This window comes from Molothrus aeneus, chromosome 1 (genome assembly GCF_037042795.1).
Source record: "Molothrus aeneus isolate 106 chromosome 1, BPBGC_Maene_1.0, whole genome shotgun sequence".
Taxonomy (NCBI): Eukaryota; Metazoa; Chordata; class Aves; order Passeriformes; family Icteridae; genus Molothrus; species Molothrus aeneus.
This window is the reverse complement of record NC_089646.1, coordinates 43,536,341-43,563,347: the sequence shown is the minus strand read 5'-3', so window position 1 is coordinate 43,563,347 and position 27,007 is coordinate 43,536,341. Positions and strand designations below refer to the sequence as shown.

At 40.4% G+C, this 27,007-nt stretch overlaps 1 protein-coding gene across 4 annotated transcripts in view; it reads right to left on the bottom strand.

The window, feature by feature from the left end:
* Nucleotides 1-11,809: 11,809 nt before the first annotated feature.
* The window catches only part of NEK11 (NIMA related kinase 11), an 83,494-nt gene continuing 68,296 nt past the window's right edge, over nt 11,810-27,007 (bottom strand). For all 4 annotated transcript variants that reach the window (XM_066571738.1, XM_066571753.1, XM_066571746.1 and 1 more), the window contains 2 exons: nt 26,429-26,525; nt 11,810-13,654 (listed from right to left, as the gene is read on the bottom strand). In XM_066571738.1, coding sequence (XP_066427835.1) covers nt 13,450-13,654; nt 26,429-26,525 — 302 coding nt within the window. In that variant the 3' untranslated portion in view covers nt 11,810-13,449. The remainder of the gene's footprint in view (nt 13,655-26,428; nt 26,526-27,007) is intronic.

The window sequence follows — 27,007 nt, the reverse complement described above, 5'->3', positions numbered from 1 at the left end:
GGAGTCAGCAACAACTTCAGCTCCCAGAACCTGGTCAAGACCTTGTCTCAAGGAACAGCCACGAATTGTGGATGGACTTAGAGCTTTTCAGCTTGCCTGTGAGCAGTGGGTGTATTCTGGCAAGCTATTGTAAGTATTCTGGTCTCCACAGTGGATGTCATCCACTGATGAGCCAGGAACAGTCGCAGACAGAATCTGGTCTGAATTACTGGAACTAAGACATCAGAAGTCTTAATCTGAATAGGCTCAATCTAATTAGTCTATATAAATCAATTTAAGCAGATAATTAAAAGAAGTAATAAGAAAGTAATAGGAACAGTGAATCTGAATCAAGTTTGTGGTTCTGAAATGCTTTTCAAAGTCTGAATCCTGCTCACTGTGGACATGCTAGAGATATTGTAGTTAGCAAGGGAACACTGTCTGACAGCTTGTCAGAGGGCAGCTACTGAGAAGCCTTTCTGCATTCACCCTGCCTCTCTCCTCAGTTCTGCTCAAGCTCACACACATCTCCTGCCCCAGCTGGGAACTGCTCTTCTCCAGGGTACCTGCATCTCCATGGAATCACGCTGTCGCGTGCTGTCACCTCTGCGTGCCCTCCCCTCCTGACAGGAGCTGAGGCTTGAATGCTCCTCAGCATGTGGGCCTCTCAGGGGAGGGGACCTGCATGCAGGGAGGCTGAAGGGAAGGAGAAGGTGGAAACACTTCCTTGCACCACTGTCATTTCAACTTTGAAAACTTCTTCTGAGTCTTAGTCTCTGGGGAATGGAGCCAATTAAACAGCAATCTGGAAAGCCTAGCGAGCATCTCCTTTCAATGGAAGTCCTTCTCTGAGTGACATGAGCTGAGTGAGGAAAGACTAAACAGACAGGAGCAGCAGCAAGTTGTTTCTAACTGAATAACTTCAGCACTTCATATTTTGGTGCACTGTCATTGAAATGCAATCAATTTTTCAGAAGCAAATACACTGAAAATGGAGAAGACTTTGATTTCTACTTCTGCAATCAAATTTGGCAACACCTCTGAATGTATTTTTCCCTGATTACCTAAAGGACACTGTAGCAGAATTCAGAAATATAGTCAGTCTGTATCTTTTTGCTTGGAAAAGATGGGCAGCCACTTGGTTGACACTGTCAGTGGGATATTCCTTAGGAGTACACCTCTTCAATCAACTGACATTCACCCAAGCGCTTTCAAACACAGAAAAGACCCTGCTGATGAAAATAACTGCTTCTTGCTTGTGTTGCTGCATAAAAAACATACCTGCAGAGCTGCCTGGGAGGGCAGAAAGAATACTACTACTGTGATATACAGGTTACCCTGTACAGATCCTTTTATTTCAGCTACTGAGCTCTGCACTGAGTCAAGTGACTGGAACTTTGTAGCTGCCTCAATTCATACCCATACCAGTGGAGGGCTGAAGCCTGTTTGCCAAGTTTTGCTTTTCAGAGCAGCAGAGGCTCAGAATCAATGTCTTCTCTGGTCCCTGTGGACAAACACACCAACCTGAGTGTGTCTGGAGATCTTGTCAGCTGTAGGTTTTGTTATGGGCTTTATCTCGTGTGAAATGTGCTTCATTACCACTTCATGTCCTTGCCTTCTCTCCCTACTGATGAGAGCAGTCACATTTGTCTGATTGTCCAGCCAGCACCTTTGACTTTCTCAGTTGCCAGCACCCCATTTCTGACACCCCAGCCTCTTCAAACTTGTGCACTAATTGCTGTCATGCTATAGCAGTTCAGTGCTTCTCTGGGAGATGAGTGATGCACGTGGGCTTACCTGTGCTGATGCATCCTACTGGTTTGCCCTCTTGCCACATCACTTCTTGTTCGTTATGGACATTTTACCACCTGTCATAAATTGTTTTTTCAACTCCACACCCTTTGGAGACAGCTCTGCTGCCAAACATGTACACTGTTGGTGATAAGCCTCTGGGTAAAGCAAAGCTTATTTAATGAGAATAACATCTCAGAGCTGTTTATCCATGGTGCCTTTTTCCTAATTTTCATTAATGAAGGAGCTGATATTTCATTGACAACCATTTGCTAAAGAACTCGTGGTGAAGCTTCACCCTCACAGTGGCAAACCTAAAAACAAGAGTCATTCAAACAGCTTTACAGTCAGCCTGCTGCCAGATCAGGGGCTTTATTCTGAATTCAATTAAAATTCCTCATGGTGGTAATATAATGGAAGGCACTTGGCTCATTGAAATGAAAAGAGTCGTCCCTACTTCAGGGTATCTTATTGTCCTGGGAAGGGAGTTCAGGCAGTCTGCTCCATTATGTTTGATGGTTGATATTACACCCGTCAGACCCAGCATAAACTCAGACACGTTTAGCAATACCCAGATATTAAAGAAAGGCTGACTCTGTGAAATCTCTTATTCACATTTGATTTGCTGAGTAGGATGAGGAAAATCACTTTCTCTCCAGTGTTTCCCTGTGCCTTGCTCTGGCTGAAATCAGATGACTTAAGGTATGGCCCTAGAGCCAACAGCTATCAGAAACAGGAGGTCAGTCACATCAGCCCTCTCTGAATTTAGAGAGGCAGGTTTATGGTATTATTGATACTCAAAAGATTTGATTGCTGTTTTATTTGAAAGAGAACTCAAAACACTGACATACACCCACAGGGACAGCAGCAGTCTCTTCTCTTTTCAGAAATGTGTCTCTTTCAGGAGTCCTTACCTGCTCAAGGGAGAAATCCTCATTTACCAGGCTGGGTTTGAGGTCTACAATTCTCTTCAAGGCATTTTGCCTTTTCCCCTCCTTATCTTCTGCACATCTGGAGCTTCTGCCTCTGTCTTCATGCATTCCATTCCAAGAAACAGTTTCCTAATACATCCTTGGAAATACAACCATCTACTGAGCCATGGGGTCTGTGTGGTCCAAGAGGAATGAAGCATTCCTGTCCATGCAACCCACCACAGACACAGATAGAGCTGTGGTATGGCCAGCAGCAGTGACTGAGAAGTCACTACTCTATCTGGACAGCCAGTACAAAGTCACAAATCCAAGAGTGAAAGCTCTTTCTGAGAATAAAACTTACCTCACCTCACCACCAAATGAGGTTTTGTCTTGTTTTCACAATGAATGTTGAGGACATCGGGTTTAAGTGGGTGTTTAAAGGCCACTTTGGGTAGACAATGGCACATGGCATGCTGCTTTCAGGCCTCTGTACCTGCAGCCTGATCATTGCAGGGCCAGTTCCCACTGGGAGCACACACATCTACCCAGCAGGACTGCTGTTCTGGCTCCTGAACAATGAGCCAGGAGAGAAGCCAGTCTGCTGACACAGAGAACAAAATTGGAGACCTTCAGCCTAGCTGCTCACTCCTTAATCAAGACAGATTCACAACATACCTGGCTCCTTCTGCCTGCCTCTGCTCTATAATTAGCAACTCGAGGTAGGTAGCAGCCCAAGCAAATTGCTTCCCCTCTTTGGTGACAGTAACTCTGAAAGAGTATCTGAGAGAACGATATGACAAAGGGAAAAGGAAAAGGGAGAAATGGCCACAATAAGGCAGAAACTATTAGTGCTAAGCAACAATAAAACTTCACATCTCGGTGCTAGCTCTGTCTTCATCTGTATGAGTCTCTGGTGCCTTGCTGGAATTATGGACAGATGTTAGCAGTGGGAATGCAGGCTCCTTTTACACCATAGCACCAACTTTGAGGTGCTGTGGTGTAAAAGTTTTTACCCTTTGGAAAAAGCCTGAAAACTGCTGGGATAGCTCTGGACCAGGGTGCTGGGCTGCACAGACCAGATCAGGGCTGTCAGGCCGAGGTCCATCCAATCCTCACCATCTAAAATGGTGTGCTTGACTGTCCTTGCTCTGTGATCCAACAAAACCACACCACCTGCACCCCTAGGGATATATTTCTCTTGACCATCTCCTTTCACTGACTCTGCAATGAGACATCCTGGCAGAAACAGGACCATGCCCTGCCTTAGGGGCACTGGCAGTGTAGCATTGCCCCTGTCAGGCCCAACCACAGCACCTGCAGTTCTTACAGGTGGAGGTGGGACTGAGACTCTGCTTTTGGCCTAAGATCTTGTTCTTACACATCCTGACCAGGTTCCATCATCTTGAACCTAAGATGTGGTCCACACAAGGAGCTGTGTGACTTTTCTGGTTAGTGACTGCCCAAGGAATAATATCTTCCTGCTCTTGAGCAATTTTAAATGAGTTGGTGCTGTACTGTGGGGATATTAAAGAAAGGCTGAGAAGAAATGGAAATGTTCACAGGTGTGAGAACCACTCATTATAATTCATGGGAATTGTCATTAAATCAACATATCCTCAGGTTCTGCAATTCCCTGAATCTGATGCTGCAAAAGAAAACATCAAATCTGTCTAGGCTTTTTGATTGCAAATGAGTACATTGAAAGCGTGCTTCCTTCTCTGAGAAATCAAAGCCTGTTTGATTGAAGCTCGTTTTCACACGATCAGCTGATGCAACTCACACTTCAGACATTTTCAAATCTTTCTACCTTCCTAGAAAAATACATAAATCTCGAAGAAAAGTGTTTTTCTTCAAAGTCATCTGTCCAGGCTTTTAGTCTCTTACATTTTTTGCTGCCAAACTTAGATTAGTAAGATGAAAAAAATGTGTATTTTCTCAGATGACAATAATGGGATGACCTTTCTCCTGTTTCTTTTGAATATAAATGTAATAATAAAAAAGTGGTTTGATGTCAAATAATTAGATTCATGTCCTGAATTTTACTAAAATACTGTAGGGGTTTTTTTTGTAAGAATAATGCCTAAATGATGCTTCTCATTTTTCTTATTGTCTTCCAGATATTTTATTTCATAGCAAGAATTCTGAAAACCTGTCCTTTCTTTTGGTGGCTGAAAAAACTTGGTTTTTATGACTTGTCTCTCTGATGTTTGGCTTTGTAGAGTCTCTTTAGTCAGAAGGGTGGTTTTGTCTTGCCATGAGGTATTGCTTGATGATCACCCATCATTCCTAGGTAGAATCATGTTTTTAATTATTTCAAAAGCTCAAAACTAATTTAAAATGGAAGGAACACTGGAAAGCATAAGGGAGAAGTTCAGCCTTAACAAAAGGGAAGGAAAGCAAAAAGAAAGGATGTGACAGAAATATAGTTCTGATGCAATTTAAGAGGAGGCTGCTACTAAATACATAGAAAGTGTAACAAATGATCCAAAGCATCAGAATAATTTTACCTATAGGTTTTATGCCTGTCAGGAATTTGAAGGGAGAATTTTCTAAGATGTTACAGGGATGTAGACAAACAGTATGCACTTAGAAGGAAGAATCTTAGAGTCAAATGCAGAGAGAAAGGAAGAGAGAAGGAGGGAGGGAGGGAGGGAGGGAGGGAGGGAGGGAGGGAGGGAGGGAGGGAGGGAGGGAGGGAGGGAGGGAGGGAGGAAGGGAGGGAGGAAGGAAGGAAGGAAGGAAGGAAGGAAGGAAGGAAGGAAGGAAGGAAGGAAGGAAGGAAGGAAGGAAGGAAGGAAGGAAGGAAGGAAGGAAGGAAGGAAGGAAGGAAGGAAGGAAGGAAGGAAGGAAGGAAGGAAGGAAGGAAGGAAGGAAGGAAGGAAGGAAGGAAGGAAGGAAGGAAGGAAGGAAGGAAGGAAGGAAGGAAGGAAGGAAGGAAGGAAGGAAGGAAGGAAGGAAGGAAGGAAGGAAGGAAGGAAGGAAGGAAGGAAGGAAGGAAGGAAAAGAGTTTTCATTATGAAAACATATGTTTCACTAAGAGTCACCATAAACTCCTGCAGAACAGAAGCCAAACAAGAGGGACCTGTCAGATTAGCGCCTGGTGACAAAATGTGTGGCATGGAAAGTGAAAGAGAGATACAAAAGGGTAGAATTAGAGACATTAACATCTGGCCAGAGTTTTTTGTTGGTTCAGGTTAAAATACCCCACAAATGCACACACTTCAGAGCTGAGAAGTGAAATTATGCGAGTTTCTCCTCAAAACCACATTTTCTGCCATTTAGCTTGTGTTCTAGGAATCTATTTAATCCATGTGCATTTTAATTAAATTCATCATTTGATTATATAAATCTATATTATTTTATTTCAGCTGATTGGACCACAACCACTGTCTCAGTGGCTGGAGATCTTCTCAGAGTTGTGAATGCATGTAGCTTCAAAGGTGTGCTTCCAGCTCTGAAGAGCTACCTCTTTTATGAGCAAAGAGTCCCTGTGCTGTGTTTTGCTCTGTACAACAACCCATTGCTCCCTGTTTCCCTGGCAATTGTGCAGCAGTGAGGCTGGCATTCACAGCTAAGCACATGGTTAAATGCTTGATGGATTTAGGGCTCATTTGGTCCACTCTCAACTGGGCCTTTCTGCTGTCTACTGCTCAAAGTAATGCGCATTCACTGAATGCAGTCAAAAATAGTCTGATCAGACATCAGAAAGGGCACAGTGCTAAAGAGCAACCTCTGAAAAGCCCATCTGCACTGTCCTGCTGATGTGGACTGGATTTTCCATGCAGTGGAAATGAACCAATATTTATTGATTTAATAAAATCCATAAATTTAATTACATTGCTGATACCAAATAATCTATTTTTCTGCTAGATCTCGCTGAAACCAACTTCAATTTTTAACAGCTGCAAAAGTCCAAAGAGGTGGCAGGCACACAGCAGTGCTGGTTTCTCTCATCACATTACTCTTGTGGTCTTTTCCACAAACGACTGGGTGTCTCTTAGGTATTACTTTTTAATCATCTACCCTCATTACATATAGTGTTTGCTCCTTTTTCATTTTCTAGCACAAAGCCAGGAAGAAGGCAATTAAAAATCAATAATGGTGCAGTGCTTAGACACTCATTAAGTAGTCATTAGGTATTCTGGAGACTCATTTTCTTTACAAGGGTTTGCTCTCCATGAATCTCCACTCTGCAGTATTAGCTCAAAAGAGCAGCAAGCACTGAATGTGAATCCAGAGGGTTCCCGACTCTCCTGGCCCTGGAGATGGACCTGGACTGGGATGCAGCAAACCCTGGAAGCTCCTCCAGCAGCACCAGGGAGATGCTCAGGCCTGGGGCTGCTCTGGCTGCCTCCACTCCCACTGTGTACCTGGAAGTGATTCCTGTTGTCCTCAGGCAATAGAAGGATCATTTCAACACCCTTGCTTACACTTGTTGGAATAGCACCCCCTCCCAGAAACACAGTCCCCAGTTGCCAAGACAGCTTGTAGAAGGGCATGCATGAGTAACTGGCAAAATTAGGCCTCTAGGGAGTCAGGAGCATTCACTGTCAGCCTCAGGAGCCAAGTTCCTGCCAAAAAAGCATTCAAAATAAGCAGGCTTCGCTTTGAGGTGGGGAAAAAAAACAACTCACTGGCAAAGACAGGATAGCAAAAGTATGCCACTTATTGTCATTTGCCTAAAGGCATCAATAAAATAATACTCACACTCAAAAACTGTCTTACAAAACAAGAGAAGCAGCCTCTCAACATTAAATCACAGCATCTATTCTATACACTCTGAGCACCTTGAGTTCACTTTACTTTCTGTCCTTGAGGATTTGGGGAGGAAAGAGGACAAGACAAGACAACTGAGACAGTTCAAGCTAGGAAGAGTCCATGGCAGTTCTATGGAGCATTTCCCCAGAACTCACTGAGAGCAGAGGGACAAAACTCCAATGCATTATTTAAGACCACTCTGACACTACTGACCCTTTGGAGACGCAGATCAATAGAGCAGCCTCAGCCAGAAAGAGATTTTCATATGAAAAAACCTGAAATAGAACTCATATTAGAGATGCTGAGAGGAAATAACACAGCCCAAGGGAATATCTGCATGCCATGGTACAATAAGGCAGTTTTTGAGGGATCAGCAGATGGCAATGGAAAGAGAAGAGCAATTCACAACTTCCCAGCTTCTTCATAGCACTCAGTCACCTCTAGGGCATAAAGCTCTGGCACAGAATCACCTCATCGACAGTCCATCACACACTCACTTCCATGCACAGTCACAGAGTCATATTTCATTAAATACTGTTTTCCTGTATTAAAATCCATTTCACAACACTGATTCTCCTTTATGCCTTGCCTTACCCTGGTACCCACAAGCCACCACTGGCTGCCTTGCCCAGTACCAGGTGAGGACCAGGAGGAGTGCTCACCTTGGCTGGCTTCCTGTTCACTTTGCTACACAAGCTCAGGTTACTTCTCTGAACCATCTTCCCTTCATATTCCTGCTGGAAATCCAGCTGGGACACCTGGGAGGTTGGGATTGCCTTGGAGCTCTTCTGTACAGTGCCTGGTGCAGTACCTGATCAAAACATTCAGGGTTTTTTTTTGCTCAAGGTGCATTGAGCTATGTATTTACCTGCTCATAAGAACTTTTTGGAGCAACTGGCAGATATTTTGTTTATCAAGAGAGAAAATTTGATTCTTGAAGGTTTGGTGACATGCTGTGTATATAAATATGTTTGTGTGTGCATGCCTAGAAGCAGAGGGAGATGACTGATGGATAGACAGTTCATGAGAGAGTCACAACTCATTTCTCTGTGTAGGTACATGTACATAAATACAACATTCTCAGGCTCCCTAAGACAGACTGCAGCTTCTGAACGTTAAAATATATCAATACATAGGACAGTTAACTAGTACAAAGCAGTAATCTTCTCTTTCATTTGCCCTTTTTCTTCAGAGGTATTTTTCCTTATTGCTTGCACACCACTGCCTTTGTAGTTTGATTACAGATTACAGCTACACATGTAATAATAAAAATTACAACAAAGCCGAGCCTATTTCATCTACAGGACGATAATCACAGTGTGTGTATTTCTGGCACATTGCAAAACATTGGAAATCCCTGGCCAGGTGTCATCAAGTGGAAGGGAAAATATTTACCCAAGAGGTGTACTTTTAAACCAGCTGACTAAAATGTCTGTTTTCTTCAACTGCTCTTTCTGCTGGAAGCTTTCCCAGGACCTGTTTTCTGCTTTCTGACCTGATGGGGAAGTGACCAACTGCACAGTGTGAGAATGCTGGAAGTCAGGAGGCTGTAGCTAACCATTCATGAGCAACTGAGGACTGAAACCTGTCTGAAGAGCTAACAGGGAAAATTATCTGGGAATGCTAACTAACTTCCCAGCCATGATGGCCACATTCCAACCCAGATAAAAGAAAACTGGACCCATAGTTCTATGGAACCAGAAGCATTTGCATGGTCTTCTCTTGCTGTGACCACTGACATCAAGGTCTCCTGTTAGGTTTTCATTCTTAATCTCATTTTAGATAATTTAGTGGCCTTCAGAAAAGGCCATTCACCATCCCTTTATTCCCCCAACCATAAAAAAGTGACAAAAATAAGTAGGACTGAGTGTGGTAACTAAGTGTATGAGGAGAAGGAGTAAGAGGAAGGAACTTACAACCCTCTTCATCCTATTTCATCCCTTGCCCACCCTCTGTGCCTGACCAGTCTGTACATAAATACATCTGCCTTTGCTGGTAATTCAGCTCTTCTTATGTGCATATATCCAGCACATCTGGATAGTTATTATCAAGGCAGTCATATTCCTGAACAGGAATAATCATCAGCCAAATCAGCATCTGGAGACTGCATTTTCATCAGACTTCTACTTACTACCAATAATCACATGCAAAAACCTTTTGCTGGAGTTCTCCCCCCTGAAGAACAAGATTATTCAGTGGAGACAGGCTAAGGAGTTTTCAGGTTATGTTGTGTTGTGCACAAATATTCCAAACAAAATATCAAAGATAAATGTGCCTGCGTTCATATTGATCCTGTTTCCAAACAAATCTCCTGTTTGAGCCTTTCTTCTTGTGCCCACTAAATCCCCTCAGATAACAGTAGCTGCACCTACAGGTCAGTCTGAGCTGACTTATACCAAAGATGAAAGGTCAGCTTTTGCATTATCCATATGGCCATTTTGCTGCCTCCTACCCTTTTTTTCACCTGTGTATTTGCTTGATGCTCCATTGTTCTGGTTATGTGTGGAGCTGGAGATCCAGCAGCAGCCAGGGGTGAGCTCCTGCTGTGTCAGGTGCAGGTTTGTGGTATGGCTGGGAAAGTCTGGTCATCACAGGGCAACAGTCACAAAGCCAGGTCCATGAGGGAGGAAGGTTCTTTCCTGCAAGCAGGATTTTCAGGCACTGGGAACCTCTATTTCATCTTGCAGAGAGGGGTTTCTGATGCTGTCTAGAAATTACCCAGCGGAGCAATCACCTCTAAGAAAGGATTTCCTTTTTGTTTGCTGTGAAAAATAGAATTGGTCTGCCTCCTAATCCAGCTGTCGACAAGAAACGGACAGTTATACTTCTTATCAGAAAACTCAGATGTTGCTTTTCCCTTTATAGTTCAAGCACCTATATACCAGGTTTAAGACTTCAAAACATTAAAAAAAATATTCACTCCACTTCCTTTGTTTTCAATATCTCTTCATCAAGCAATTCATCTTGTAGCATTTTAAAGAGAATCAATAAAAAAGGCAGCAAGGTTGCCTCATGCTTGCAAAGCTTTTGGTACAAATATGTAGGTTAAATGGGACTTTTTATGAAGATTTATGCCTAGCAACTTAATGTCTTTACATTTATTTCCTCACATTTACTTCCAGCAGTTCTGCTGCTTTTTTATTACTGAAGATCTATGATATCAACAATCCCCCTCCTTCCTTTTAGATTTCTACTAATGACCACTAGCAATGGGATTTTGCAAGTCAAACAGTAATGTAAAAATTTCTGTCAAATTCATGGGATGTACTTCTGTGCTTTTACTACAGCTCAAAGGCAAAAATTTCCTGCTGTGTTTAATGTGTGTACTACATTGGCTAATTGTGATGTGATTCATGTAAAAAACCCACAAAATGAAACAAAGTATGGTTTAAAGCATACAAGCAGTAAACCTCCAGATCCTCACGTGCCTTGAAGGTCATTCCCTGCAGAGAGCAGAAAGCAACTAAGTAAGTGTAAAAGGCATTGTGAGTTCTTTTTCCTGTGCAACAAATGAAAGAAAATACTGCTCATCAGAGAGCAACCATTTCCCTGAAGTCAATCTGAGTGACTAAACCATGTTTTTCAGATTTTAAAAGTTTCCCTTTAATGATCATCTGAGTCCTTGACTGCCTTAAGGAGCCTGACCCATTCTTACCCAGGTATTTTTTCTTGTAAACTGCATGGAAAAAAGCTTGAAGAAGTGTTTGTCGCTAATAAAAAAGGCATTGACTGCTTACAGAGGCTCCTTTTGAAGTTTTTGTGACAAATCACCTTGAATTGCAGCAGAGGCAAAAGAAGGAGTGAAGATTATCTTCCTCTGACATTATTCTCACCATGTCAGGCACTCATTGTTTGCTTTTGGACTTACAAGTCCCTGCAACATCCAAGCTCTCCTCCTGTATCCTGGACTTCAGCACTTCTGTTTTAAATGGTCTTAAGTTATGTGCAGAAAATATGGAATCAGGCACACCTACACAGCAGTGAGAAGGATGAGGAGTGTAAGAAGAAGTAACAGGAAAGGACTGAAACCTGATAAACAAATATGTTTCCTTACTTCAGTGAACATCATAGTGGGCTTTAGTCTCTGCTTGTAACACATATTCTAAATAAAAGCTGAAGCTAGAATAAGTTGAAACATACCAGAATCTCTTTTTACTTTGAGCTAGTAGTATAGTGCCACATCATCTGTAGCTGGATGTGCCTTTTGCTTCCTCAGCTTAAGCTGCTGCTAAAATAGATTCAGATGACTCTACTTGTCTTTTGCCTTGTTCTTAACATATGTCATAAAGATGGATCAGTAGGATTAATTGACCATCAATACTGGTATACTTCATTGTAAATAACTCAAGTCAAATAGAAATGTTTTTTTGATATCCTTATTATGAATTTCTTCTAATTTATTTAGTACAATCCCAAAGTCCTTTAAGAGTTGTGATGAAAAAGCAGGATGCATAAGGATTATGATAATGGCTCAATACCTAAAATCCATTTGGTCTACAACTCATTTTAGATTCCTTTACCAATCCTTTGTTAACCTTTAGTCTTTTACACAGATGGAGGAAGGAGCTCAGAATGCAGAATAAGGAAGGAAGAGGTAGAAGGAAAACATTAAATATATCATCAGAGCCTGATAGACAATTGAAATCAGCAGGAGTGGGATGCATATGAAGAAGGGAGCATAAACACTAAGAAAGAACACTAACAGTAACAATGTGCAGAAAAAAAAATCAGCTTATTGTTCCATTTTTGAAGAATGAATTTAATGCAAAGAAACTCTTTAGACAAGTACAGTGTATGACCAGACATACTTCTGCCATTATGAACATACACACCTATCTCTGTGTATGTGAGCATGCATATATGTATATAAATATGCACATATGTATGTATGTATGTCCACAGTTCCTTTGAAGCTCAGATTTAATGCAGCCCTTTTGAACAATCAATAATAACAAGACAATTAGGGGCTGAGTGGCCATACATATACATATATGTTTAAAAGTAAATCTGCCAAATTAGAAAAATTATGGGAATAAGTATCACAAGGATGAGTTAGCACAGAAATCAACAGCAGCTGGAGTCTAATCCTGCATCATTCCATCAAAGACAGCTTTGCCAGTGATGCTCTGAGTGCAGGACTGGTATCCAGGCACAGCCCAGAACACCCTTCCTTTGCTTTAAGTGGCAGAAGAAGGGGACACAGGTAACTGTGAATCCTCCCTCCACTGTCACAAACATTTGTTCCTCTTCCTTCCCCTTAAATTAGTGCCATATTTACCCACTTCTCACTGCAGTCTGGACTCTCAAATGGAGCTTACCCACATGCTTAGGTACTCCATTACCCTCAGCAGTGTCCTACAAATACCTCCTGTGTGAGAATCTTTAAAATCAGAGGTTTTTGGGAAAGCTGCAAAAGGCAGGCCTCAAAGATAGCAGAACTGGAATTAGAGCTAAGCAGTAGCCATAAGATTTGTCAGCAGCAAAACTATATAAGAAGTAGAAAAGTAAGGACAAATAGAACAATGGTCTGTGTATTAATGCTTGTCTAGAATAACTCCCTAAGCTGCAGAAAAGTATATCTAGCAAGATATTAGAAAGTTCTAAGCTTAATAATAGAGCTCTGTGCATTGTGTTTTAAGACTTACAAGCAGTATTGTATTCGAAATAAGGAAGCATTGTTTTAACCAAAGGTATGTGTGCTTATAGTGGTTGGACAGAACTACTGTAATATGCTTTTGCCTTGTGTGATTAGTCAAAAAACTTTTAAAGTAAGTTGTAACATTAAGTTCTTTGTCTGCTGCCTGACATGTGAGCTGCTGGCATCTTCCCATTGTCATAACCATGTAATGAGACTGCTGCTGGAAAACAAAACAGCTTGAGATGCGTTCTTGGCAGTCCCGTCCTGTTGGTGATTTGTCCCCCAGCCGGCGATACTCCTGTACTTGCCTGCTGGCCTGAAGGAGGTCCCTTTCCCCTGGTGCCATCCCCAGATGTTGCAGACACACTGTTACAGCTGGAGATGTGGCTCTAAAGCCTGGAGCTGTTCCTCGAAGTACAGCAGCTGATCCACTTCGAAGCAATCACTTGCCCTAGAAACCAGTTTCTCCAGACAGCTCCTGAGCTCCTCCTCACTGGCATTCTGCTGTCTCGCTTGCTTGAGGCAGCTGTACACTGCCTCAAATGCCTCCACTCCCAGCTTCCCAATGGCAGATCTGGGGAGAAATATTATACAAAAGGTCAAGCGAAAGGTAATTCATCTTATATAGTAACACAAACATTAACTAGTGCAGATTCCTTCTAAATGTTGTAGGTTTGATTAAGCACCTTGTTTGCCTGACAGGAAAAGGAACTAAAGTTTCCTGGTGAATTTCTCCGTGGTTAGTTGCTATACCAAGCCCAAGAATAAAAGCCTGGCCATAGGAAAGTCATGGGAAGCATGGCCATCTTCATTGTTACAATCCAAGAATCCTCTTCCTGCTGAGTCTGACACACTCTTTTATCTACAACAAGTCTGGTAAATGCACATGTATTACTGCTTCCAGATTTCATCAAAATCCAAAGAAGCAACCCAGTCAGCTGAACACCAGTGGCATGTTATGTGAGCACACTTTGTTATTCATTGCTTTATTTTAGCTTCTATCAAATACAAGAAAACCATTGTACAAGCTCAGTATGAGCAAACTTGACACTTTTTTCTTTTCTACAGTGCTCTCCTTTTATCAGAACACAAATCTGTAACTCGGTGACAAAACACACACAGCATCTTAATATTGATTTATAAAAAAGAACCATTTGAAAACTGTAAGACAATGAACAGCATTTCTTCCTCCTAAAGGAAAAACATCTTTCAGTTCATATATCACAGGTAATATAGAATTTTTCACTCAGTGGTGGCTTCATATTTTGATGAAAATACCAGGGTAATTTTCCTTCAGTGTTTCAGAGACTATCTGCCTGCTCTCCATGCTTCTGACAAAGGATTTGTTTTTTTTCACTAAACCTTTACATGTAACAGCAGTTGAGAGTTAGTTGTCTTTTAGGCAAAAAGGAGGTACTTGGAAGGCAACCATGTGATATGGTGGCTGCGGTACCTGAGGCAGCAGGAGCTGGGGCACCATCAGCTTGTGGCTGTACCAAGGATGATCTATACAGGGGCAAAAAAGGGGATCACAGATGTCTCCTGGTGCCAGCATTAAGGCTTAGAACTTCAGTAAATGTGCACGTAGGTTCAGAGGAAGCAGGCACACTTCCCAGAGCAGTTTAAATAGTTAAACCTACCTCCCAACAACAACTTCACAAACTGCAGTTGTAGATTTTCCTGGTTTTTGTACTGATTTTTTTGTTACATGTCTAACATCAGGACAAGGTAAACTCTTCTCACACAATAGCATAATCAACCTAATGGTGTAGTTACCTTTTATCAGTGGTCATCCTGTTATTGCTGAGGAACAACATCATCATAATAAAATGTCAGCCAGTAAGAGTTCCATATTATGTGAGTTCCTCAATTCTTAGGAAAACATTGCAAAGAATTCTACTTTATTGCTTTTCAAACTTCTCCCATCTCACTTGCTCTTTGCTTCTCTAGCACCTCGATCATGCCCAGGTGTGATCCCCCTTTGGCTTCAGGTCACCCCTCTGCTGGCTCCAGACACAGAGGTAGATCAGGAACCTGGGGCAGAGAAAGCCAAGACCCAGGATCAGAACTCACAGGGCCAAGCTGGAATCTCTACAGGTCTAGACCTGATTCAGTCCTGCTTCCTATAACTAGAAATTAATGTTGTTCAGGAGAAAATAAAAACTATTGGAAATAATTAATTCTCAGACACTGGAAACCTAGGGATTGGATTACCACCGAAAGGTAAATGGAGATTTGTTTGACAAACAATGTACATTTCTTCACAAAACATTATCAAAAATATCACTATTTCTTCCCAACAGTTAAAAATCAATACATGAAAAGCCATCCTGATATTACTGCTACTTCATCAGTGCCTTTAATGACTCCTCTCTCCCTCTCAGACAATTATGTTCAATTTTTGGGTAGTTCTGTCTATTTAAAGATGAAAAATTAAGCAAATATATACCTTGGGAGTATTGCTTCTGCTAATAAATGTGACCTGCAGACTTGAGTCTTCTCTGTTCAGCTTGGCAGAGCATGCAAATCAGCCAATGTGTGCAATAGCTGAGACAATAGAATTAAGGGGAAAATGTTCATAGGTTGAAAATTACAGGGTAGGTAACAAAAATTATAACCTGCTTTTACAAAAGAAGACATCAGGCTCTGTTTGGACTTGAGAGCTGCATTAATTTGACTCTACTACCACATCATGCATCACAGAGGCAGAAGTGTGGGATCTCAGAGAGTAAATGTCAGAGAGGTGTCACTGAGTTAATCTATGATCCTGATAGAGGGAGAGGGGAAAGCACTTCCTAGAAAGGGAGGTTTGTCCATTATGGCCCTGATCCTATGCTAGGGGATATTTGTCCATCCATGTAAAATCCTAGAGATGCACAACTACAGATTGCTATTCACATGAAATATGGGATACCTGCACTAACGTTTTAAAAAGAATTAAAGCCTTACCACCAAATGAGCTGTGAGAGCAAGTGCAGAACTCCCATTTACAGCCACATTTGGCCATCCATGTTTTCTGATTTACTGGCATTTACTCTCCTCATGCTATCCTATAGCTCAGTCACCTACAAACTCACTGTGAGTCATCATCTCATTTTCAGCCAAGATGACACGAGCGAAGGGGATACCTGACATCTGGGATTTCATTACTGTGAAAAATTATGGGCCAGACCTCCTTCCCACACTGGCCTAAATTGTTTTTCAGTGTGCTAAAATGCAAGGAATTACATTGGGCTCTACCAATCAAGGGTCTGGCTTTGGATGATGCTCAATAATGTGCTTAAATGTCGTATCTCAGATTGTTCTTTTCTTTCTTTGTTAGAGTTAGATGGAGGGATTCATGGAGCTCAACTTGCCTCACTCCTGGTGAGTGGTCCCAATGCTACAGGCAGAGGAGACACAGGGCTGGAAGCATGCTGTGACCACCAACCCACTGGCTGCACAGCAGATATTGCCAGTCTGGGGACACTGACATCCACATAAGCTGTGGCCTGAAAAAAAATTACTCTTGTTGCCAGCTCTTGTGCAAGCACACAACACATGCCTGAGAAAATCAACTGCAACAAGACCCAAAGGCCATATTGATATTTGATTTGCAGATAATGATGGAGTGTGGACATAAAATAGAGACTTGGTTTTATCAAGGATAAGGCACTTCTGAGTATGCGAGATGCAGTAAAGAATATCAGCAAAATCACAGGCACTGCTGGAGTTAGAGGGGAGCTAAATAGGAGCCTTGAGAACTGCAATTTTTAGACACAGGGTGTCTAAAACCATTCCAAGTCATTTAGTGGATCTGAATTTATCAGGCTATCTGGTGATTTGCAGTTGATTTTCTACGCATCAGTGCAAAATTACTAAAATTTGACAATATAATAATGTTGTGTTCTCAAGCTGGCTGAGGAAGTTGTAAATCTTAGGTAGGTGAACAAAGAATTCTCTGTTATTTCACTGGTCTTCATTTTGACTATTCTGGTGCTAGCTACATATTAACGCCTCCTTTCTGGCTTGGAGATCAATTACAATAGACCTACCTTTATGCCACACTGACAAAAGCCACAAAACAAGATTAATGCTGAAGCTGTGCTCCTCCTTGGGCATTAGCAGCCAGGTTAATATCTCTCAACAACTTGTCATGACCTGCCTTGAAGGATAACTATGACACAAATCAGCAGCTAAGGGGTTTTTCAGCTTCTCACTTTCCAGTGTCATTTAGCATGATGGCAGCTATCATTTAAAGCTATCCTGGTCTCAGTGATGCCTGCAGGGAGCTGCGTGTGGTCTGTGCAAGGAGAGGCTCTGCACAAGCCACTACTGAACACACCAGAGTAGTAACACCATGAAAGTCCCTCCAGCATCAGGCATCAGCACCTCTGCCATAACAGGCAACAAGCACTCTGCTCCTAAGACAAACACAGAAAATTCAGTTATTTCAAAATTCCAGTTACTCATGCCTACATCAAAGCAAACCTCAATAAAGAAACTTTCTGCACATGGAATACCCATTCCACTGAGCATTTATTTATCCTTTTGAATGCAGCCAGGCCACCTGCATCCACCACCAAAGAGCACATTGTAAAGTAGAGAACAAATCTGTGTTGATTTTGGCTCATGGGGCATGAAAGTAAGTGCAGGGATCTTTGAAAGAAAAATTTCAGTAGATGCCTCTAAATTCTGTTCTTCCTAACTCAAGGAGCTAACCCCATAGAGTCCAGCCGTATTACTTAGGATTCTCATCAACACATCCAAAAATGATTTGTCCCTGAATTAATGCTATTTCCAAGCAACAATTTATTAACCCCATATTTCTCTTTAAAACAGTACAACCATGCCACTTAGCAGCTAACCAGTAGTGATAGGAATCTCAGCCAAAAAGTTTGTTACATTTATCTCCTGAGATGACTTTGCAAAAGAATCAGGAAATTACATATCCTTAATCTCATACAAAATATTGTTTTTTAACTGTACCAGAAAATCTGAAGATATCTGCTACAGCATCTCATGGTTCAGTAAACAAACAGGTTTATCTCAGTTAGAACACAAAGGATCTCTGTCCTCTCGAGTTATCTTTCTGTCATTCTGTTTGCTGGCATTGCTGACTATGAATAATTAAAACTTTGACACTTGAAAGAAATGGCTCTGGGTTCAAATCTTCATTTTCAGCATTACTTCTTTGTTGCTGTTTAAAGACCCCTTGAGATCTGCTAGGAGAAGGACATAATAAGTTCCATGATCCAAGTTTTAGGAACTTATTTATAAAGGTAGGGCAACTCTTTTCTAGTTCTGACAGCTGTTCAATCTTGGGAATGTGAAAAAAAATAGCTAAGTCTAAGAAAAGGTCTTATAAAAAATAAAAAAGGCAATGGAAAGTATTATTATATAAAAGCTAGTAAGAAAAGAAATACAAATTACTAATATTAGCCTCCACCTTCACCTTCAAGCCTCAATGGACTTCGACTATTCTCATATTACTGCTGAATGAAAATTTCTTCACTTGAAAACACAATGATAATTTTCCTAATTCATCCTTAATTACTTTGTACTTCCTGAATTAAAGCACCTTAATTTGATTGCAAACAAAACTCTCTGATGTCCTACTTCAAAGACCTGCAAAATCTAAAGCATATTTAAGACATGTTTTCCCATGAGTTAAGAAGGATCTTATTATTAAAACATGTAGACACATAGGTGAAGAAATATCAAACATAATATTCTCCATGCACCTCATATTCAGAGATAAATGAATTAATATAATAGGAATTGAAGCTGACATCTGCTCTTGGAAGAAGCGTTAATTAGAATTTAGAGCTGCTAGTTGAATTCTAGCTACTATGGATTTAGAAAATACTTTATCATAAGAGAAAACATGTTTCTATTCATTTTTCCCACAGAAGGAAAAAAATTACAGCAAAACAGTTATTTAAATCAAACCTGAACACTGCAATTGTAAAGTCTTCCTATATTAAGAAATTTACTACCAATACTAAAAATAAGAGCAGAAATATATTTGCTTCTATAGAGCTTTTCTTCATGAGGTAGGGTGAGTGATAATTACACTCTTTCACTGTGGCCATGAAGAATTACCTGAAACACACTTCCCTGAGCTTTATGCACAGCCTGAGATTTCCTAGTTTTTCTATAATTATTTTAAACAACATTCTGATTTTTAGCAGTGCCATGTCATTCAAAGAACCTTTGAAAAGTCAGTCATCAGTTTAATTCATTCAGCATCACTGATCAAGATCAAGAAGGAATTCCAGGCACACTCAACACATCCTTGATGCTATTTGCTTTGTTTATCAATGCATTTGTTTTAGACAGGTGTCTCTGAAGAGCAGCACAATGTACAGCTACTTCTTGAATGTGGGTATGTGAGGATACAGTAGTTACCTCTGAAAAGTAAACCATTATATGAAGATCTTGTAAGAATTTAAGAATATAACTTCATTCTCCTTTGTTCAGCTGTGTGGTAACACAGAGTTAATGCTGATTTCCTTTTACGTGGCTTAATACTTAATACTATGTCAGGGGGTCTCTCCTGACATAGGATTTCATACCAAAATTAAAGTTTTAAAACCAACAATTTACCTCTCAGAGAAAGAAAAAGGTACTTATGCATTTTCATGAAACAATCAGAATATTAACTATTACTACATATATTTTTTCTCAATCCAAGCATTGTGTTTAACCACATTCTATTAAGTGTTACTACATAAAACAATGCATTTCTGAGTCAGCAATAAGTCAGTCTCATTAAAAGGTTTGTCAATGCTTCAAAGGTGCTTCATTGGAGAGATTAATGAAATCAGTTGGTAGGGAGATAGACAATTCTTTACAGAAATATCACAAACACCACAGTAATTTACTCACAACATTTCCAGCTGGGCTTGAGCACTGTAGAGCCACAGAGGGAGGTGAAGCAGCATTCAAGATCTGAGCTATGCTAAACACCCATACAAGGTTACAGTAAAAGTAAAAATACTCTTAAACTATCTAATCAAAAAGACATTTTAAAAGCTAAAAAAAAAAACCCTAACTGCTGTGGAATGTGAGATGTCCAATTATGTCAAATATTTAAGTGTATATATACATAAAATAGACACTAACATATACACAAAAATGGCTCCCAAACCCATTTGCATAAGATTTTATGCAAACAATTGTTCGAACATCAACCATTTAGGCTTAGTTCACATCTATATCCTCCCAATGGGGCCTGAAGCTAGGTGGATTAAGTCCACAACTTCTTTCAGGTCTCTTTTCACATCTGTAGCTCTTTAAAAAATTCCTAGCATAAAACAGGACTAAGGCAAATTCACATTTTGGCAGAACCTTAAAATTCCATGACGATACCATTCTAGAGAGAAAGAAAGAAAAGCAATTACTAACTATGGACAGTAGATTTATGATTTTCAGAAAGGCCTAGAAAGATTTACATATTTAGTTTCTTCTGGGTCTGTACCAAAATAAGATTCACAGAGCTGTTTAGGCATTTAAAGATGTAGATAGAAGTCTAGTACTTATTTTTTTTCCTACAAAGCAAACATTTAATATCTTTCAAAAGAGAGCTGTGGTCATTCCTGCATCAAACCTCTTGGAAAATTCCCTACCTACATTTCTCTCAAGTAAACTTCCCAAGGTTGCAATGCTACTTCTAGTAAATGCTGTCAAAATTATTCGAGTGGTTCCGTATGGAAAATAGACTATATAATTAATGTTGCATGAAAGCATATTTGCATTTGCAAACTATTGACAAAATCAAGGTGCTGGAAATCTGAACAGCTCAATCTATGCATTATGTATGCTCAGCACGAGAAACTAGGCAAGCTATGCTTTGTGTGCAAAACAAAAAGAAGTATAAGGCTCTGAATGTTTTGAGTGTTTGGGGCCACTTGACATTTTCAAATGAATGAGCCTATACTTAAAATTTTAGTTGTTTCACTACTGAAATGCAATTTTCAAAGTGAATAAAAACTCTGTCTAGTGCTGAAGCAATCATAGCATTAATGTCCACTTAAAAAAAAAAAGTCCTTAAAAATTCAGATTAACAGAATGACTCATGGATCTATGACATACAGTTCAACAGAGAAGCTGAAAAAAAATCTGTGTTTTCTTTACATATCTAAGAAAATTCACAAAATATTACACATTGTTATGACCTGAGGTAATAGTAATATGAGGTGATAGTGATTCAAGTAGTGAGAAAAACAGGCAAAAGATGAGCGCCCCAAAAAAAGCATCAAACTTTAATTGTGTCCCAATACTCACTCACTCTAACTACCAAGTTTGTTCTCACTATTCATTTCAAAGTGCACCCCAACAAATAGAAAGCTGCTGAGAACTGCTGAAACCATGGTGTTGGCAGGTGACATGCTCTTCCCATCCCATGCAGGATGGAGAGGAGCAACGTAAAAGACAAAATGCCAACAAGACAAGCAGCCCATTTTTGTCATGGAAAGGGGAGGACAGAGGGCAGAAGCTGAAGGAAGACCATGGAAAATGCCTGAGGAATTAGACCATCAGCTCTAACTTCAGCCTTGAGGGGTTCCTGCTGTTTCTGCTGCAGAGGACTCCTACACTTCTGAGCAGCAGACACTGTCTCACTCACCTTCATTTCTTCTTAGGCAGGAGAAGCACAGGATTTGCCCATTCCCACTTTCTCTTTCTGTCATTGCCTTGGGACAGCAATGACTCCTGAGCCAGGAGCACCCACTCACTTCTCCCTGACAGAAGCCAAGGACCAATATCCCAGCTTGGCCACGCACAGGCAGGGTTCAATCTTTCAGTGTTCCTGCTGAGTTTACTGTACTCTCACTTGCTTGTAAAGCAAACTGCAAATCCAAAATACTTTCTTCAAATTTGGGTCTGGAAAGTATTGAAAAGTATAAATGGTGCAATTATCTTAAAATAGATTTTCAGTAAAAGAAAGAGAAACTCATGGACTAAGATGTTTAATTTTTTCCATAATGAACTCAGTTGACTCATTTGAGCCTGGCCTTTAAAAATGAGGTGTGAGAAACTGTGACAAGGAAAATGGATATGTAAATAAAATTTTGGCTTAGCCCATGAGATGCAGAAAGCTATAGTCATGCTGTAAGATGCCTTGGGATCACCAGACAGAAATTATTACCTGAAAATGGAGTGTTGGACAGAACACTGGTGTGTGTTAGAGGAAATTCAATGCTCAAAAACATTTCAGGATCAATACCTTCAAGAGTGCTCTATTCACCTGGAAGAAAGTGGTAGCTCAGACAGTGTCAATAAATTTCCTCACCAAATATGTCTTTTGTCTGTGAGAAGACATTCCTCAAGCTCGTATACATCGTGATACCATCAACATGAAAGTCAATGGCAATCAAAAGGTCACTGATAAGTTCTTAAATCAAAATCTTAAAAAACAATTAGCTTTTCTGTATTTGTTGCTTTTGTCTTCACTAAAGCTGCCCTCAATGACATAAATAACAAAACCAGTTTCAGTTGGCTCAGAAAGGTCCACTCTGTATAAATTGAAATACTACATCAAGTAAACACTTTACTGTATTTTTTTTTAAATTGCACCAATAAATGTGCAAAAAGCCTTCTACACTTCTAGCATTTTAGGACTACTTATCTCAAAGAACATCTAGTGCCTACTGGATGTCCTCAAAATGACCTTTATTTCTGAATTTTTCAGATAAACTATGCATTTGACGGCAGCATCACAAGCACAAGAAGCATATATACATACTGCTCATGAGTCTAACCAGTAGTGTTAGAAGCACTCACAGGAGCAGAATAAAAATATCACCCAGTGCTTTCTCTTCATGACTTCTGAAAGACTGCTTTACTTACACTCAGCAGGGGATGATGAAGTCTTTTTCCTGATCGTGGTATGCTGCTGTGCATAACACTTTGGGGACTGGCTAAGAGGTGCTTACTGCTGGGCTAAAGGATTTTAATTTACTTAAAATTTGGGGCATAAAAGCCTTTTCCTTCTACTGCCATACATTTTATTGAATTCTAAAGTGCATATTAAAGTTCATGGCTATTAAAATGACTCATTGTAGATATTCATGGATATCTCCACAAAGGAGCACAAAACGATCTGTACCAAGTTTTTTGTATGGACCTCGGGGGGAAAAAAATTAATAGGTGCTACTACAATTTAATCTGACAGGGGAAAAATGCTTTGGCTTGAGGAGTTGTTTCTGAAGAACAGTGTGGCTCTCTTCTGAGAGGCACAGTTGGAAAGTCTCTATAGGGGAACATCAGTGGAACAGTCTGAGCAGTTTGTCTTTGTGGATCTCTCCACAAAGAGAGATAACTTGGCTCTGGATAGCACGTGGCAGTAATGCTTCCCAGACTCGGCATGCACCAAGTTACCTTGTGCCACCAAGGATGGGAACCACCACGAGATTTTGATGGTGGCCAGGACAGAAGATACCAGGAAATGGCTCCTCCCATTTCCTGCATCTAACATGATTCCTCAGTTTCAAAACCCAGTATGAGGAATAAGAGTCTCACAGTCAGTTTCTATATTTGGTTGACTTCTCGCTGCTGACCCACAGGGCTGGGAAGGAGCATAACGATAACCTTGAGCTAGTTCAAAAAATGGAGATTTCTTATCAACACTGCAGATCCCAATATCAAAATGCTTAGCACTGAAGTGGAAATTTTTGTGGAGACAATTAACTCTGCTTGAAAGGTAAAGTTAAATCTCTGCTCTTATAAACTTCATAATGAATTCTGATACCAAATATAACAAAGTAGAAATTGTTGTCACTGTAGTTGGTGATTTTATCATGACTTTTACTGAGGGGACAGAGATTCACATTGATGCTGGATGAGATCAACTGGAACAGAGAGTGCAATGGTAATTGGAAGGAGAAAGTCAGAGGAAATATTTAGGGGTTGTAGTGATAAAAAAGCCATTTCTTTTCACTTAAAGGAGGAGACCAAGCACTCATACCTACCACGTTCAAGAACATCAGTGGCTTCCTTCTAATTCCCATAAAGATTTTTAGCACAGCTTTGCTCTCACATGAGTATTCTTGTCAAGTCCACCATAAGAATACAGTGGGACTCTCCTAAATTGATGCTTTGATACACAGCAAGTCAAAGAAGGCATTTAGTGAGTCGTGCTGCAGTAACTAAAGCAATGAGCACATAACATCTTGTCAAGTGACTGCCTTGCTACAGTGGTTTGCAAGCCAGCATTTTTCACATGTCAATTGGAAATGGCTAAAAGGTGCTTTCACTGTTAGACCCTGTGTTATTTTAGATTAATCTACCATTTTATTAGAGCTACTGATACTTTCTGCCAGTAACATCATCTGTAATGCATGGGCACAAGGTCTCTTTATGAGCAGCTCATGACACAGGGGTCTCCCTCATCAGAACCTATTGTTCCTAACATTTGGAAATGGTACAAATCCCAAACCTTCATAGTCGTCTTTCTAGAGTGACTTGACACCCAAACAGATTTCACTGCACCTCCACATTATTGCCCCTGCTCTGCTCTCCTCTTTCCTTTTAGGAACTCCAGCTACTCAGTTTGTCTCAGTAAGACAAATCCCCCACATTGTTTCCTTCATCAGAAGCTGTCATCTGGAAGACCCCCCCCCAAAAGTCTGCACCTATCCAAGTAAAACTGAATAGCACAAGTCTAAATTATATTAGCCCTGCTTATGTGGCACTGTTATGTGGATGACATTCAAAAACCACATCATATGAAGTTTGCTGAAGGATGAGCAGAGAAGCTATGTGGCTTTATGTACTGATTCATAGCCAGATGTGCTTCCTTCTCACCACTGAAAACCCCACTGTGCCCTGTGTGTAGATTGGCCAGGGGTCAGAGTTTGCAGAGATCTCCTTGGCTATGCACATGCTGGGTACTGTGCTCATTGACTTGTTCCTTACACTTAACTTTCCAAGCAATTAAGTCCTTTCTCACCTTAATGTATTCAGAAAATGAAAAAGTCATGCTATGTTTTGGAGAAAGGACAATAATGTGAGTCTCAACAAACCATGAAAACCATGAAACAGCAGTGGAAAAAGAGAATTTGAAAGAAGTGATTTATTCATACTTCAGCCCTAAAAGCAATGTCAAAGTATTTTAAAAGTCAAAATATTTTAAGTTCTATCTAGAAACCATGAGAACACCAGGTGAAATCTCTAAGCTTAGTAGGCATTTTGACTAAAAATCTAACCTTGCAAGTAGCTGGGACAACATAATGCAGTAGTTTATTTTTATAAGTAGTTTCCATGAAAAAAGAATGGAAAGCAGTACAAGTGGAAGGCTGTGAGACCTTGGACTGATTGCACAGTAAGGGCTAAGCCATGAAGTGAAACCTCGGGAGCTGCTGAATCTTGAAATACTATAAAACCAAACAACTTCCATCAGGAGTAAATGTGATTGGTATTTTTCTGTAGTACATGGTGATTTGTTTTAAACAGTGATTGCTATCAATGCTGTTGGAATTGTACTCATTTTCTTCAGAGAGCTCACTTAAATAACTCTTAGCATCGACTGTTTGAACTTATTTGTATTCCAATAACATCCACCAGATTATTGACACTGTCCACCTACACAGGAGAAAAAATTGCCCTTTTTCAAAGAGTTTACATTCTGAGAGCAGCTGAATCTTGCAACATTGCAAAGAATATTTGATCTCAGAAATAATACACATCACTATGATTATCAGATCAGCACCTAAAACAGGATGCAATCAATCTTGGAAGGCCAGAAATTACTGAGTCAAGATAAAGGCTCAAGATACATTAACCAGTACATTCTAGAAAGGAAGCACAGATCTTCATTTTATTAAGACACTGAAACCTTTATAAATAAAGCTGGGATTTCAGCAATGCTGAAAATCAGTAGACAATGAGTTTCAAAGGGAACTGTCCATGTACTGCCTGCTGTCTCATTTGAAAATACCAGCCAAGAGCTGCAATTTTGTTTGGTTTAAAACATCATATCACCATGGGAAACAAACCCACTTACTTTTCATTCCAGGCAAAAATGAAGTGCAGGTGAGGGACCAAACAGGGTGGTAATGTGTACATTTGCAGGTGACTTGTGGGCATGGGCTGTGCTAATAAAGAAAGTGAAATTCAGAATGACACGACAGCAAGGAAGGCAAACTGGATCCTGAAGGATGTCAGTGATTGTGCAGCTTACAAGAAAACAATCAGAAATGAGAGTCAGCTTTCATCCTCTCTGGAGGCAAGCAGGCAAGTCTCTGAACACCTTACCATCCACTTCTTTTTGTTGAGGGGACTTTTGGGTTTTATTTTCTGTGCTTTGCAGTTTTCCAAATCCATATTCCTTGCCTGCACATTGGTAATGCATAAATATGCTACTTACTCCCTCATGCGTTTCAGCTTGGTCTCAGCCATTGTGCTGTTGAGAGCTCTGAATCCCCGGGGCTCCCCTGGAGACACTCTGGTGACAGTCCTCGAGCCTACAAATCAATGCACAGACACACAACCTTATTCACCTTCATCCTCCCGAGCTCTATTGCAGAAGGGCAGTCAGAAGGAGGAAGACTATTCCTGTTTCTCACAAGGCAGTGCCACATTAATTAAAGATGAATTAGATTATTAAATGTACATTAAGGGCAACTCCTTTCTGAGGGACAAGTAGGTTTATAGCCTAAAGGCACCAGAACTGCAATAACAAGGAATACACAAGGAATTACAACAGAAAGGAAAATCACTTCTTTTCTTCCATTTTCTTCCATTGTTTTTTTACTTATCCTTAAGAGCATGAACATTCTTCCTAACAGGCAAGTCTCTCCTTGAGCTTGATCATTACTGTAAACCGGAAGTATTTATCTTATGACATCAGTTTCTCCTTCAGATAAAGGCACTCTTTTTATGTACGAAAATATATATATATAAACATTCCTGTATATGTAAATACATATATATGTGTAAGAAATAT